The sequence below is a fragment of the Coffea arabica genome, chromosome 3e, assembly GCF_036785885.1.
Source record: "Coffea arabica cultivar ET-39 chromosome 3e, Coffea Arabica ET-39 HiFi, whole genome shotgun sequence".
Classification (NCBI taxonomy): Eukaryota; Viridiplantae; Streptophyta; class Magnoliopsida; order Gentianales; family Rubiaceae; genus Coffea; species Coffea arabica.
In genome coordinates this window covers 11,088,656-11,105,460 of record NC_092315.1, presented here as the reverse complement: position 1 = coordinate 11,105,460, position 16,805 = coordinate 11,088,656, and the positions used below count along the sequence as shown (strand labels likewise).

General features: G+C 35.9%; 1 protein-coding gene across 1 annotated transcript; it reads right to left on the bottom strand.

The window, feature by feature from the left end:
• Positions 1–10,354, bottom strand: LOC113736452 (probable UDP-N-acetylglucosamine--peptide N-acetylglucosaminyltransferase SEC). Its single transcript, XM_027263416.2, has 28 exons — positions 9,805–10,354; positions 8,699–8,844; positions 8,493–8,591; positions 8,352–8,402; positions 7,178–7,294; positions 7,030–7,086; positions 5,900–6,019; positions 5,697–5,759; positions 5,524–5,602; positions 5,129–5,238; positions 4,933–4,986; positions 4,782–4,849; positions 4,564–4,666; positions 4,099–4,301; positions 3,885–3,981; positions 3,658–3,729; positions 3,472–3,548; positions 3,279–3,395; positions 3,087–3,171; positions 2,828–2,995; positions 2,451–2,561; positions 2,284–2,370; positions 1,998–2,125; positions 1,840–1,922; positions 1,606–1,711; positions 1,361–1,507; positions 502–622; positions 1–330 (listed from the first exon to the last, which is right to left on the bottom strand). Exons 1-28 carry the CDS (start codon positions 10,070–10,072, stop codon positions 217–219), a joined length of 3,051 nt encoding a protein of 1,016 aa, XP_027119217.1. The 5' UTR covers positions 10,073–10,354; the 3' UTR covers positions 1–216.
• Positions 10,355–16,805: the final 6,451 nt, after the last annotated feature.

The following is a 16,805-nucleotide window of genomic DNA, read 5'->3' as shown; positions in this document are numbered from 1 at the left end:
TTGGGCAAGGAACCTGTATAATATTATTGACCTCCTTGTCAGAACGGCTTTAGTCTAATTGTAGTTTGATCGCCTCAAACTACTAGAATAACTAACCCAACCAACATCCTACTAACATTACCAGCCCAAATCATATTCTAAGCTTCAAAACAATAATTTTTTATATTCTCGTTGCCTTATCTACAATCCTGTCTCTCTCTCCTATATTAACTCTTTCTATCGATCATACGGGAATTCTAAATCATTCTCAGCCACTTTGAAGTGCTGAGGATGCTGGCCAGAGCAGTAGATATTCCACATCTTAAAGTAAGCACGGTCCAAATTTTGCACCTGAAAAAATTGCCAATATGTAATCAGAACGATCTTTATGCTTATCAAATAACACAGTAGAATGTAATCACACAGTAACTATCAATGGAGCAGAGAAAACACGTCTACATGTCTATCAGAGGACCACCTGAATCACATGGAGCAGCAGACAGAAAGAACAGAATTGCTTACCCAGCGTGCTGTATCAAATAGAGGGCATGTCATACGAGCAGCTTTCAGTCTCTCTGTAAGATCCTGGAGCTTTGGACGATTAAGTGCCAGAGATACGGCCCTTTCCTCGTACTCTTTCATGCTTCAAGTTGCAAGAAAGAAAAAATCAGCAACCAAGAACAGTGTGTGGAACAATTACCATCAATAGTAATAATAATTAGACAAGTAAAAAGCAGCAAGAGAGAACCTAAGGCACCCCCACCAAGAAGAGAAAAAGGTGTGAGAAGCAAGTTGGTTAACAAGTCGAAAGATTCTAAAAAGATATGTTACAATTCCATTTTTAATTAAACAAGCTAAATGCAGAAGCCATCAGAAATATGGGTTAATAACTTACCCTGTCTTTCTATAAAATTTTTAAGCTGCAATATTGGATTCATAACCCATACTGTGTCTGTCTATAAAATTTCTAAAGAATAACCGAAGTGGTAAAGCGCCACATAAATGTCACATAGAAATTTACACATCTGATCTAACGCCTACATCAAATATCTCATATACACAGCATCCCTGCATTTTAATCTAATGTTTTATAGGAAATCTACAGCACGCAAACATGCAAGTCATCACAGGAACCTCCCATTCTAGACTTTTCAGTTGATGTCGAAGTTCCGTGTAAAGTCAAACATACAATCCACATGCTCTTATGTTAGTGATCCGAATTTAAGTAGATGTAATTCAGATTCAACAATTATAAACAAGTGACACAAGGATAATGTGTCAAATATCCAACAAAAAGGAAATTAAAATGAATATAGCAACAGACGTTTCTGCCTTAAAATTCACCAGAAAAATAGAGAAAACAAGTTCAAAAACATTTTACCTGCTGACTATCATCTCCTCGCCAAATCCTGTGGCCAAAGCCAATGATCCAGCAACTCTAGTTGCCATTTTCTCAAGTGGAAGGGTCACCATAGGCAAACCAGCCCAGAGAATATCAGTTCCAGTTGTGTGTGCATTGCACAAGGGCCTAAACAGAATAACAAGAAACAAAAATGTAACTTGAGAGTAGAACTTAACTAAGAAACAGCATAAAAACTTTATTTTCACAGCTGATGGTGAGCATACGTGTCGAGGAAAAGGTCTGCTAAGGCACTTCGCCTAATATGTTCCTGTTTCATAGCAACGTCTGTAAAAATAATTTGGTCTGGTTGCACACCCTGTGCAGCAGCATCTACAAAATTCCACAAATGAGCCAATTAGAAGATTCTTAATTTCTTATCAGTAACTCCAGCCACTAATAAGTAATACTTAATAACAAAAGGATAGAGGTCTCCACTCCATTCTAAGTAAAATACATACATGCACGAAGTCTCATTTCGCCTGCAGCTGGGAATCTCAGAAGCCAGAGAGCACTATTTGGCACACGTTTTAGAATATTGCACCTGTACAATTCCAAAGTCATAAGCACTATGTTTCAATCCAAATCAAATTGCTGAAAGTACTATTCTATAAGTTACCAGGTGGTAAAAATTTCTGGATCCATCTTGTAAAGCTGGTTAAAGCAAGCAAATATAAATTTATCCTCTGGAAGCCCATAATCTGATCTCTTATGCTGGAAATTTGGATCTAGAACATCCAGATTCTTCTGAAGAGACACAGACTCATCAAAATATTAGGGGAAAAAACTCCAGCAACATCATTAGAAGTTAACACACACCCCAATCAGCCCCAATAGATAAAATGAAATATAGAAGGCTAGCTTAACGTTTAAAACAGGTACCATAGTTGACGACAGCAGTTTACCTGCTTATAATCATTTACAAAATAGCAGTGGGGCAGATGGACAATCTTCTCAGAGTATATATGCGAGTAACACATAGGTGAAACAAACTGCAAAAAGAACGAGAAAAACAGCGTTCAAAACGGAATTCAGATGCATGAAGTCACAATAGAAGAAAATGAAACAGTACCTCATCTGTGACCAGATAATCTATATAGTTTGCTCCAGTTGTCCCAGGAAATCCCATGTATGAAACCTGGATGGGAGCTGGTTGCATGGCAAAAATTTCATTCCTAGCCCCCTATTTATATGATTAAGAAATCCAGAAAAATTCATTAAGTCAAAAGCAAAAAAGTGGATCGACGACACAAAGAAAAGGGTAGCACAAATGGCACGCATAAACAGTATCAAGTCCTCTTAAAGGGCACCAAAGAATAATTTTACCACTTTGGAATGAAAATCAGGAGGAATAAGAATTACTGGTTAATGATGACTCATAAGCATCACGGGGAACAAAAAATGTGAAATCATATTGAATTTGATAAGTATTTGAGGATTAAGAATTACCTTAGTATATCCATTGAGATTAATAAGTATTTGAATTTGATCGTCATTGATCATCCTGGCAATCACATCAGACGACAAGGAAGACACGTCCTTAAAATTTTCAACTTCTGACTGGATCCGCAACCTCCATTCAGTGCCGTCATTAGGACTCAAAGCATAGCAGAAAACCTGAAAAAGATATCTTAGTTCCCTTGCTTAAAGACAAAAAATGAGGAAAAAAATCCAATCACAGCTAAATCATAGAGAACCACAATTTCACCTCAACATTATTTCTATTGTGCATGCCAAATACCGAACCCATAAGGTGTGACAGTGGGTGATTACCAAAATCACTGCTCACATACCTGCCAAACAAAGGAAATCACATTCTTGTTACCCAGAGAGAGAGAGAGAGAGAGAGAGGTTAGAGAACTCAATGATTTCAAGAAGTTTTTCCATCAAAAATACATACCCAACCCTTAATCGGCCAACCCTACCCCCGCCCTTTATGGGTAATGGAGCAGGATGCTTGAAAGGAGGAAGTGAATATCGGGCAGCAACCACAGAACAATGGGCAGCATATTTTCGACTGCAAAATGATCAAATTAGTTCAAGATCCAAAGATCTAGTATTGTGCATGTAAATATGACTTAGTAGATCCTCACCTGATCTCCAGAGCAAGCATAGGATCAAGGGGATAAGCTATTGCATGGAACGGCTGCACGCTTGGAATGACTGACATCTAAAAACAACACTCATAAAATTAGAGACATGGCACTGACAGAAATAAACTAGTCTATACACTCAACAGCTATGCTTAGAGAAGGAAAACAAGTAGCTTTTATGAAAACCTTTATCTGTCTTCTGAGTATGCCTTCAACTTCATTAAACATCCCATCACGGTCATCCCAGTCACACACACACTGTAAAGGCAACATGAACATCAACTATCATCTGGACTGATGCAACACAACATACGCCTATACGTTTCCGTTGACAACAACTAGACATCAAAAGCATCTCAAACAAAATTAATGAGAGTTTCCTGAAGGGTCCTAATGTAGATATGCAAACATACCTGCAACGTGTGAAGAAGATTACAGGTAGCTTCTGGAAAATCTGGACGTAGCATCAACGCTTGCCTGTAACTCTTAATGGCTGCCTCCACACCACCACTACAACAATTGACATAAAAAAAGTATCACAGTTGAACAAGGTGTGTTGAGTCTTGGGATGAAATTAATCAACAGACAGAAACAACTATGCTATCTCCTTAGAACTGTGGAACATACCTGTCCTTGTAAGCTGAGGCTAAATTTGCATGAGCTTCAGCCATTGAAGGCCGGATAGTTATAGCTCGTAAATAGTCCTGAATTGCTTCAGTAACTCTTCCAATCTCCTTGAAAGTATTACCGCGATTGACAAGCCCATCAGCAGCCATAGGATCAATTCTAAGAACTTCATTGTAGCAAGTTATAGCATCCACATAATTACCCTGTAATTGGACAGAACCGACTCATTTCCCATATGAAAGTAGACTCAGGGTCAAATATGGTAGAGAAATAGGATAAGTTTGAAAGGGAAAGAAAGTATAAAATCAACTTTCATTTCTTGACAATAAAACAATTGATAAGCTTGTGCAACAAAGAGACAATACTCCTTTCTTCCACTTAAAAAAAGTTAAACTGCAATCCTACTTTCTTTCACTTAAAAGCTTTAACTGCATGAATGCAATCATTCAGTAACTCCAAATTTACCTGCTGTTTGTGTATTATTGCTAAATTATTGTAAGGAGCAGAAAGCCCTGTTGTCACAGAAATAGTTGCCTTGTAACATTGGGCAGCAACATTCATCATGTTCCTACAGGCGACAGAAACAAATTTTGGAACCACTTTATAAGAACATACAAAAGATAACCAATAGAAGTACTTGCAACTGCAAAGTCGATAGAAAAGGATGATACCAATTAACTTACCACTCCATGTAAATATTCCCAAGATTGGTTAGTGCCTGGGGATGACTAGGTTGGAGAGAGAGGCATTGCTTCACAGACAAGAAGAAAAATAATCAAATAAATGTCCAAGAGAAACAGCATAACAAATGTTCAAAAATGGAAATGGACCTACTCGATAACAATGAATTGCTTCTTCTACTCTTCCAGCATCTTTTAGAGCATTTCCCTAAAAGTAAATGACACAAGCAGTGTAATATTTATCAGATAAATTCCTTTCAAAAAAAGCTTTAGAAATTATAAATTGACTAAATGTACCAAAGAAAGGAAAAGGAAAATAAGAATGGGAAAAAAAAGAAGAAGAAACCAACCAAGTTATTATATGCCTCTAAGAACCCCGTGTCACATGAAATCGCTCTCTTATAGTGGAGTATTGCCATGTCCAGGTTGCCTTGCTCATAGTATACGCTAGCCATGTTGCCTGCAGAATTTGAATAGCTTAGATGTGTTCAGACAGTTAAAAAGTGAAAATCATGACACTGCCAAGCAGTGCAGTTTTACTCAAGAGTCGTAATGGTATCTCATAAAGCCAGAGATAGCACCCAACCTCGGTGAAAAATAACAAGACTTGAGCAGAGCAATTGTAAATCTAGAATTGTAAATCTAGAGCTGTAATAGCGTGAAATTGCAATAAAAGATTGCAAGACTACAGAACTGAATCACCAGCAAAAGGCTATCAGAATTAAGATCCAAAAAGAAAACTCACCAAAAGCCATTGAATAATCTGGTCGCGCTTGAAGGGCACGTTGATAACACATAATTGCATCCTGAGGCATTCCCAAAGCCTGGAAAATGCAAAGAAGATCTCGTATTTCTCCAGATTCTGGCCGTGGCATTTGCAGCTACCCGACCTTACTAGCACAATGCATAAAGCCTTACCTTGTAAACATTCCCCAGGTTCAAATAGGCATCTGCAAAATTTGGCTTCAACCTGACTGCTTCCTGAGTTCAAATATGACAACAGCTTATATACTCAACAAGAGGACACCAAAAAGTACACACACTCAATTGTTCAAAAGATTAATCAACAGCTAGGTCAAAACAACCAAAATAAACCGTGGAGCACTACCAATTCAATATACCTTATAATACTGCATTGCCCTATTAAGATCGCCAGCCTCCATGAAAAGACCAGCTAGATTGGACCATGCAATAGCAAATGATGGTTGTATACGAAGAGCCTCGACATAGCACTTGTACGCCTAGTCAATAGCAGACACTCAAACTCAGAAAACAATAAGGCAGCTGAATAAGATTTTAGAATAAACTGTAAAAAGGTGCAGGACCATGATACTAATGTTTTGACAAATTGCAACCTTTTTACAGGAAATTTTCAAGCTAAACCTCATAATACTAATGTTTGACAAATTGCAAGCTTTTTACAGGAAATTTTCTTTAACCACAAAATTATCACTTAAAAATCACAAAGAAATAAGAAACTCCCTCATGGCAGCCATTACCACCAAGTGCCCTCCTTCAGTTGATAAGGGGGTTACGCAAGAAGGCCAGCAAGGACAAGAAGAATCAAAATGGTGAAATGGGAAAAGGAGAGGACAGGAGCTTTCGCTGGGAGGAGAGATTCAAGAGCCACAACAGTAGGAAAAGACATCACGAGAGAGATGAGACACAGGAGAGGAGAATAATGAGGCTGCTGGGTCTCATGTTTCTTTTATCATTTTCATGTTTTTTCTTTCATGCTTTTAAGATCCCAGGATGGCGTGAAAGTGCCCAATTTATACAGTAATGACCATTGGTGTTTCTTGGGTCTTCCAAAGTGATAGCTTCATACCTATATGTACCAACCAAACAGGTATGTGTTTTGAGACCTTGAAAACCCATAGAAGAGAGGGGATTCCCCCATACCAAACGGCTGGTTAAAGACATAATGATAAAAGAGACCGCAAAGGGTCATGAAATAATTCTAGAACAAGAAGCACAAATCCAATAACCAGTTCAGTTGCTAATATATTGTAAAAACTCCACAATCGAAGAGCTGTTGGACATTGAACCACATGAAAGCTGCAGCGGCATGGAAGATTTCAATAGTTTACACTAGAAAAAAAAGAAGGCAGGCACTATATTCAGTTTTCAAACATCTCCATTAAACATGACTGACCATGATTTCCAGTCTTAGATCTCAACCACTTGAACTGTAGGGCAACAAAACAATAACATAAAGAGAAATTGAAAATCAACTGAGATCCTCTACTACCTCTTGCACTAAACCTTGAGCTTTCATCAAATTCCCAAGGTTACTATGAGCATCAACCTGCAAAATATGCCAGTGTCAAATGAAAAGCAATGCAAACAGCCCAACAATTCTACATGATTCAATAACATAGCTTTAGCAAGTAATTTACCAGACGATGATTCAAAGCAAGAGCTTGACGGCAACATTGTGTTGCCTCATTAAGCCTTCCCTTCCTCATATATGCACTAGCTAGGTTTGACCATGCATCAGCAAAATTGGGGCGAAGCTGCAAAATAATTCAAATCAATGTCATTTACTCCCTCAAACATGTACAAAAACCATACAGACGCCTGTCTTTTCAAGTTAACAGCTCTCTTACCACAAAGATGTGTGCAATCAAATCATTCATTTTTAATTAAGTAATTACGATGTTATTAATTGAGATAATAGCACAGATCATTCTTTGATACATATATTTTCCCTAATAGACACAGACATTTAAAAAGCGAATCAAATGTTCATGGTAGTTTTTAGTGGCCATTTGATTGATATGCGAGTCAAAAGGTGGAAGAGAGAACATAACACAGGGTGCTATTCCTTACTTTTATCCTATATTAGTAAAGCACAAGGGAAATTTTGGTGCAATGTCATATTTAATGACTTTTCCAAAACCTTAACACAACAAAATATTTACATTCAAGAACGGAAATAACCAACTACCCATTCCCTATGTTTTAACAAACTCTTCAGTGATCCCAATTAATTTAGAAAATGCATCAGAATGTGTATATGATGACGAGAATTCATGTTTCACATTTACGAAAAGAATCAAAAGTTGGAAAACATGCTTAACTCGAAATAAAAAGCATCCTTTTATCACACTAAGCATGCCTAACTGATATAGATAAGTAAGAGATAGGAAAATGGGGTACAACATTAAGTCCCAATTAGTATGTCACACAAAGATTCCAGGGTTTATTCCTTCAAGTTTTGATGGCAAGATTCAATCAAATCCAACCTTTCTAATGGAGAACGTGAAATCTTCACAAATTTCAAGCCCTCAGTAAAAACATCAAGTACCATGAAGGTTATACTCAATGAATTTCATTATGTCAAAAATCGGTTTGTTTTGAATTTCATTAGCGTCTTCAACCAAATTCAACCCTAAGAAATTAAGATGCTTTTTCCACCCTCTCAGTCACCTAATAAACATATTCAGGCTGTGTATTTTCTATTTCCTGCATTGCATGACCAAAGTATAAATAAAGAACACAACTAATATTCCCAATTTTCAATCAATGTATTAAAAAAAAGGCACAATCAGATCTCTGAAGCATACAGACCTCAATCGCCACCAAATAATACTGGATTGCAAGATCAATATTGCCTTTCTCCTGCTCAATTATACCCAAAAAAATAAAATAGTATTAAACATCCTTGAAAGAAAAAAATGTTACAACCAACAAGCAATATTAAAAGTTTACCTTCAAAGCATTTGCCATGTTTCCATAGCACTCAGCAAAGTGAGGCTCCAATGCAATAGCTTCTTGGTTCTTTTTAATGCATTCTTCAAAATCATGCAACTGAAGCAAATGATACAAGCTTTGCCTCAGATGTCGGCATTCATCTCATCCAAAAAATAAACTGAACAGTACGAGAATAAACTACATAAATTAGTGGTGACATTTACCTGATAATAAACTGCACCCAAAAGAAGAAGATTATCAGTCCGACGAGGGTTTCTATCATACACAGCCTTGCTATGCTCTAAAGCCAGCTTATAGTTCCCCGCTTTGTAATTCTGATGAGCAATTGTCAAGAGCATATCTTCATCAACTGCAACGCAAGGAAGTCAAAGTCCAAATATTAAGCCATGTTGAGGATGATAAAGCAAATAGCAGGATGCTGCCACCATTATTTGTTCTGAATAATAGCGTACAGATCTATTAAGGACAACTTCTAGAAGTCCAGAAATTTGCTTGATATTAACCATTCTGAAACCTTAAAAAACCATACGATGCTAGCTTACAATTATACATTTGACACCTAACTCCGAGAGGCAGGAATTCTGTTTTATTAATCCCATGTTCAAGAGCAAAGAGTTCAACCAACTAGCATTTAGCCAGAAACTCTGTATCTTCACAGCAGACCTTAAAATGCATCCCGATGTGCAAATTTTTAATTTTTCCCCCTGTTGTCGCTCAAACCCACGCTGCCCCCCCCCCCCCCCCCAAAAAAAAAAAAGGAAGAAAATCCTAGGATATTTATGGCATCACGACTTCCCAAAATAAAAAAAAACCAGCTTCTACTCAACCCAAAAAGGAAAAAGGACTATAATCAAGAGGGTATGATATTGACTTTTCTCTGCATAGAAGTTCAATTAAATTCATCTGAAATCATCCAAAACACCTCAAAAAATTTTACTCCCGTCAAATATCTAAAACTCCCAAATAAAATCTTCAAATGGACAATCAGTATGCTCAATCAGATCCATAAGCCAAAAATTACTAATTTGTTCTTTTAACTTAAGAAAGAACATAAAAAACCACCAAATTAACCAACAAAACCAGAAAACCATCCATCCCAAAATATTATCAACTGAACGCCATCCCTACAATTCCCAAGCCCTAATTTTTTTTTAAAAAAAAAATAACAATTGCAAACCATTAGCCACCCAAAAATTAACCATCATTTGAATCGCTTCGAAACCCTAAATTTCCAAACCCCGTCCCCCAAATTAGACCACAAACTGATCAAAGCCCCCAAAAAATCCAAATTCACAAAAATCAAAAATACCTTCACGGGACAAAAGCTCCTGCTTAATATTCGCAGATGGCGGCAAAGCACCGGAGTCGTTATGCAACGAGAACACCAGATCACTCCGCCGATCAACACCGCCTCCAACATTATTACTGTTACTACTATTATTCCCTATACTATTGCTATAATTCACAACACCAACAACCTGCTGCAACAATTGCTGATGCTGCTGGTGCACCTGCTGCTGGTGGTTCTGCACCTGCTGCTGGTGGTGCTGCCGCGGATCACTCTGCAGCGACAGCATCGTGGACGATGATGATGCAGAAAATTCTGCTACTAGTATATTTAGTTATTTATTCGTTTATTAATACAAAAAAAAAAGGGAAAAGGGAAAGGGAAAAGCAACGGAAAAATCGATCATCAGAAGAAGAAAAAAATGGAGGAGAAAAGGAAAGAACAGGAGAGAGAGATTGGGGAGGAAGGAATGATATTCTCTTCAGAAACTCATCGAATTTGAGGAAGAAAGCTTCCAGCCAAAAAGGAAAGAAATAAAAGTGGTCGAAAGAGTTTAAATCTAAATTAGAATAAATAAATGGAACCCCTCCCCCTTTTTCTTCCTCGCGTTTGGGTGTACGAGAGCGACTTCTCGATCTTGCTATTTCCACTCACCAGACATAGGTGAAATTACTGTTATAGCCTCACGTGAGGGGTTATGTTGTGAGATTTGTTGAGGACATTTGTGAAATTTAATGTGGCGGAACAAGAGAATTTGGGAGTGGCAATTGCGTGAAATCAGGCTTCGACTGCGCCTTCTCCACGCTAGGATTGCGCACTTGTACTACATGACAAAAATGGGCAGAGTACACTGGAATGCCTTTATTACCCTTCAGTTTGAGTTCATTATTACGAGAATAGTTTCGACCTTGTTCTCAAGTGGATTTGGTAGGGTACTTTTTAAAATTTCATATAAAATTGTAACTTCAATTTCTTTCTGAATTATTTCCAAAATAAAAACTTGTTTTTGTATTATGATTTCAAATTTTTTTACCTAATTGATTTTTATTGTATAAGTTCATGTTTTATTGCAATTGCTACTACTTTTTATTATAATTTTAGATTTTTTTAATCAAAAAAAGCTAAAAATTATCAACTGATCCGACACTATTTTTAAACTATAACTGTGGACTATCTTTTTGTACAAATAGAAGCATGCTCACAATTTGCTTTGCAGATAAATACTAAAGCACATTAAGTTTGTTGACAAAATATATAAACCGGCAATTTAGTTATTAATTACTCTATCTTTTGCAACTTTTTTATTTTTATTTAGAACAATCGTGCATTGACTTAGACCATGTTTGAAATTTCAAGGATTTATAAAAAAAAAAAAAAAAATTTCTGACACAAGTACTTTTAATAAAATGATTTTTTAATTACCAAAAACTACAGAGCAAACGATGAGTACTGGGTTAAAATTCTCATGACGGTCATCTAAGGCACCCTTTCAGGTGTCTTTGTTGATGCAATAATCCAATTTTTTGATGTAAAAAAAATTAGATTCCTTAAATTATGAAAAATTAGCTACAAAATTCTCTAAAAGTAATTTTAATATTTAAAAAAATAATTTTTTTGTAAATGCATTAGAATCGCAAATGGGGCTGTAAACAACTTTTATTAACACTAATTTAGAAATGTGTAACTTGTTATAAAAACTTTAGAGTGTGCTTGAATAGAGTGTTATTGGAGATATTTTTGGAATGATTATTATAATATTTTTTGTAATGTGGCATATTTGAGATAAAAAGATTGTTAAAAATATTAAAAAAAAACACATTGAAAATAGTATTTATGATGTAATCAAATAATTTTTGCAAATAATCTCTCATTCAAAAAATTTAAGAATTAATTCTAATAAAAATCACCTTCTACAAGATTAGAGACACTTGAACAAAAAAAAAATTAGAAACAGCTTAAATTTCGTTCTTTTGGAAGGTTAAAATTGTAAAGAGAACTGGAATGGTAGAAACATCGGTCACTTTCTTCTCGATACGGAGAACAGGGAGGGAATAATAAAACGCCCTCACTAGCGTTTGAATCCACTACAGAAGACAAATAAGAAACCGACGCGTGTAGAGGCCAGGTTTCCTAAAACATCACGGGAGGGTGATTTGGTAATTACGAGCTAGGAACCAGGTACCAAACTCTTGATAAAACACGTAGACATGATACGTTTTTTAAGATCGCGAGTTCTGGAGGACGGGACACGAGTTTGATGAGAGTGCGTGGGAAAGTGGGTTGGATTGGTTTGTGGGGGAAGAAGGTGGTGGTTGGTGATTGGTGGAAGTGGTTTAAGTTGATGGGGACAATTGGGCTTTTTTCCTTCATGGCTTAGCTAAGGTTCAAAGCACCTAGCCAGATAAAACCATAAAAAGTACTCCTATGAATTTAAATTCTAATTTGATGTTATCAAATGATTTTTAACGCCGACTTCAACTTTTGATTCCAAAAACAAAAACTCCTCTTTTTGATTTACTTTGAATCTCTACTTTTTAACCTTTTGGAGGCGAAAAAATTGAAAAAAAATAGTAATATCTAAAACAGTATTTTCACATTCTGATTGTGCGTTGGAGAATCAGAGAGACAGAACCGATTGAAACAAAAGACGTAATATCGATAATACTTATTTTTAGACTGTCAACGTCAGTAATTGGTTCGTATGGGAATTAAATCTTATAATTTGTTTTTCTTTTATTTTGGTCATAATTTAAGTGGTTAAAACTAATGAGTGATGTTGCTGTTAACCATAAGCTCGTGGTGATGCAAAAATTTTTGAAAATCTTTCACTTTTATGAATCCAATTAGTAATTTTATGATTGGTTGAAATTTTCTTACGGAGTACTAGAAGTAATTATAAACCTTGTCAACTTTCAATGGGCCAAACTCATGTGAATAAATGGGCTGAACTCGGCCCATATATATATGGTCCCTCATAATATCTCTCTTGAACTCCTTCCATGGGAGACAAATAAAAAAGTTCCTTCTCTCACGATTAGTCTATGTGGCCACTGGCCATTTGGTCCAGTGGTCATCACCATTAAAGGTGATGCTGGAGGTCAAGGGTTCAATCCCTGCCTCCCACAAATTTGCCACAATTTGTGACGGTCTTATTTGACCTTCATCGATGGAGTCTGTACTCACATCGAACCCCCTCCCCTTCCCCTTAGACTAGGCTAGATTAGGTTATAGGACATCTATCGTTGCGACAAAAAAATAAAATAAAATTAGTCTATGTGAATTTTGTTTTAACCTGTTATTAATTAAAGCTAATTTAGTGAGAATTAAAGCAATGCATCTTGTCCTCCCCACTGCTTAAAGCTAATTTAAGGGACGGTTTAAGCCTTTACCGGTTGTTAAATTAGTGCATCTTTGTCTTCCCAACAATGGTTAAAGCTCTAATTAAATGATGGTTAAAAGTTAAAATTGTGCGAGCCTGTAGCTAATTTCGTGATAAAAGTTATTTCAGTGATTATTAAAAAGCTAATTCAATCTTGGTACTCAGCATACACGCGTCTCTAAAGTACCAAAAAGTAACTTTATTTTTTTCTTTTTGGCCTTCGATCCCTCCTTACACCGTATATCTTTCCCGCTATCCTCCATTATTAGGTCTAAAATTCGAATCCTGAACCTGAAAACGAAGAGAACCCTAAAAGCACTTCAAATCATTTGTCCCGAATTTTATTTTTTGTCTTTATCCCGTCTATCCCGTCTTTGTTTAATTGCAACGTGTATTATACTGTTAGATTTATTCTTCAATAGAATTCTAAGAGTTATTGATCATTAGATTTATCTACAACAGAATTCTAAGGGTTATTAATTAATACACATGGTAGTTAAATAGAGATGAGATAGCCGAAACGAGACAAAATCCGCGACACACGATTTGAAGTGACTCTAAAAGCCTTCATTTGTCGGTTGGGCCAACCAAAAAGTAACTTGATTTATTAACCAAGTAAATACTAATTCCCCTAGTAAAATAAATTAAAAGTAATATTAACTCTTATAATAGGGAAGAGCAATGATATTTGGAAGCCTTTGACAAAGGTGGTGTAAGCGCATCTTCAAGCAGAAATGAGAATCGCTTTTGGCACAAAATTTGGAACCTGGACATTACTCGTTTTTTTCGGACACGATAAACCTACATTTACTCTATATTAAGGGGAAAGGGGATCCGAGGAGGCTCAGGAAAAATCCGAAGGGACTGAACTGGACATTCCTCCGAGGGTTAAAATGTTAAATATGGAGGGGGGCTTGCCCTGGCATTTTCCCAACCGGACAGAACCTAGCAGCCACAGACTAAAGGGATAGGTGAAAGGATGCAAGTGGCGTGGCTGTGAAATGGAAACTGACAGGCACATGTTCTTTGAATGTTCTTTTGCTCAGGAAGTATGGCTTGGGCTGGGAATTCTCATATCAACATTTAAGCCTTGGGCCTCAAATTTTAAGGATTGGTTTGACTGTCTTCTGCATTCAGAAGGAAAACAATCAGCAGAGCTTGTAGCTCTAACTATGCGGATCATATGGAAAAGCCAAAACCAGAAGATTTTTGAAGGAAACGAATGATAAGGACACAGACCAAATTGGTGAGTATGCAAGGGCCGTCTTACAGGAATATTGGAATTTGCACATCAAAGGATGGAACTTGTAAATCAGCAAAAGCTTACATGGGTACCAGGAACATAGCCAGTGGTCATCACCGGATGAAAATTTGCTCAAAACAAATGTTGATGGAGCCTTCTCTGAGGAGGGAGCAGGAATGGGTCTAGCGGTGAGAAATCACCAAGGCCAAGTGGAGGCAGCAATGGCTGAAAGGATTACTGAAGCTTTAAGCGCAGACCATATGGAGTGCCTACCTTTTCTCAAAGCTTTACAGTTCGCAAGGGATTTTGGTATCACGCACTTTATAATGGAAGATGATGCTCTTAGCATTGCTCAGAAGATTAATAGCAATGGGCCTGACTTATCTTTGTTAGGTAACTTGATTCATGGCATGAGATCTATGTTAAATGATTTTGATTTTTATCAGAGTGGTTCATGTAAAGAGGGCAAACAATGTTCCGGCCTACATCTTGTCTAAATTGTCATTATCTCTTGAGGGAAGAAGAGTCTGGCTTGTAAACTTCCCCGAGAGTGTCATTGATGCTGCTGCTGCAGCAAATTTGTTGTGAATGAAATCTCTTTTGAGTTTAAAAAAAAAAAAAATCATTTTTTTTTTTTTTTAGGTGTATCCCGCAGGGAGTGGATCCGGCAGACTATTCACCACCCTCAACAACTTGCTGGCAGCAAGGTTCGAACCAGGAACCTGAAGCTCCATCTTCAGCAACCTCAACCACTAGACCAAGCCCCTGAGGGGAAAAAAAAAAAAAAAATTCACTTTAACTCCTTAACCGTAGCATTATTATCAAATTTATTTCCTAATGTGATTTTTTAATTACTTTACCTCCACCGTTAAGATAACTCTGTAAGTTAAAAAGTTTTGGATAAAAATACACTTCTCTCTTCCACCACGACTATAGTGTTGCTATCACTTTAACCTCTTAAATTATAACATTACTATCGGTTTACCTCTAATATTATTTTGTAGATATTTATTTTATTCCATCGTTAACTCAATTCAGTGTGTAGAAAATTTGTGAATGGAATTACCCTTCTCTTATACATTATTTAATAAATAAAAGAGTTGGAACGATCATTCTCCTTTTTGTTTTCACATTAAGAGTACCAAAAAAATAAAAGTAAAAGGATTTTTCTTGACTTTTATTGATACCAAAAAAAAAACAGATAGAAGAGAGAAAGGTAGAAAACTCAATTTTGAATTTAAAAAACAAAAGAAAATAAGAAGAATCCAGAATTATCATTACTTTAAGATCATTACGATTGGAGTTGGGTGGGAAGTGAAAAGGTAAGGAGTGATTTTAAAATAATGAGAATATTGAATTCTTTTTCATTTGTCTTTTTATTTTTTAACAAATTTGAGTTCTCTCTCACTAAAAAGTAGTCTAAATTTTTTTAATGTTTAAAAAATATCCCAAAATATATTTTAAAAACTCTACTACTCTTAAATATTAAATATTCCAAAATTTTTTCTAAAAATATCCCAAAATATATTCTAAAAACTCTGCTACAGTAAAATTTTTCAAAAATACCCCCAAAAACAACTAATCCAAAACTAATTTTTGAAAAACTGAAGGATCAAAACAGGGTGCAAAAAGTTTGACTTTTATTTTCTTGGTATTGGTGAGAAAAAGAAGAATAACTATTCCTAATTTTTTACTTTTTAGGTATACAAGAGAAGAAAATTACTTTCGCCTATAATCTTTCAACATGCTAAGTTAGTTTAATAGTAGGGTAAAGCGTATAAAAATTAACTTGAATGGGTAAATTGATAATAATGCTATAATTTACGGGATAAAATGATAATACTCATAAGGGTTAAACATGTTATTTTACTTGAATTAACAAACTTCATTACATATAACTTTTAATCCCCAGAGTAAAATAATTAAAAAATGATGTTAAGGGAGAAATTGACAGTAACGCTAATATTGGAAGATCTTCTCCACGCGTACCATTTAGTGCTTGTGCACATTTGATTGTTTCACTTGACCACGAATTATTACGCCAGTATTATGGGAGTATATAATTGGATAAATTACATTTTACCGTCCTATAGTTTAATATTTTTTACATAATCTTTCTATGATTTCAAAAGTTATATATAATCTTCTCATGATTTAGATTAAAATGTCAGAAAATAATTGTTCATAATGGAATCACCTAGAACGTCAAAAACTCATTTATGGAAATGATCACTTTTCAAAATCAAACTTTGTATGGTCCCGTAAACGAGAGCAAAGCCTAAATCTATTATTGGTCCAGACTACTTGAGTCCATAGCGATCACTATTGTTGGTCAACGATGGTATATTATATTTTTGCTCAGCAATGATTTAACTCCATGAGTTGCCACCTACCCGGAAA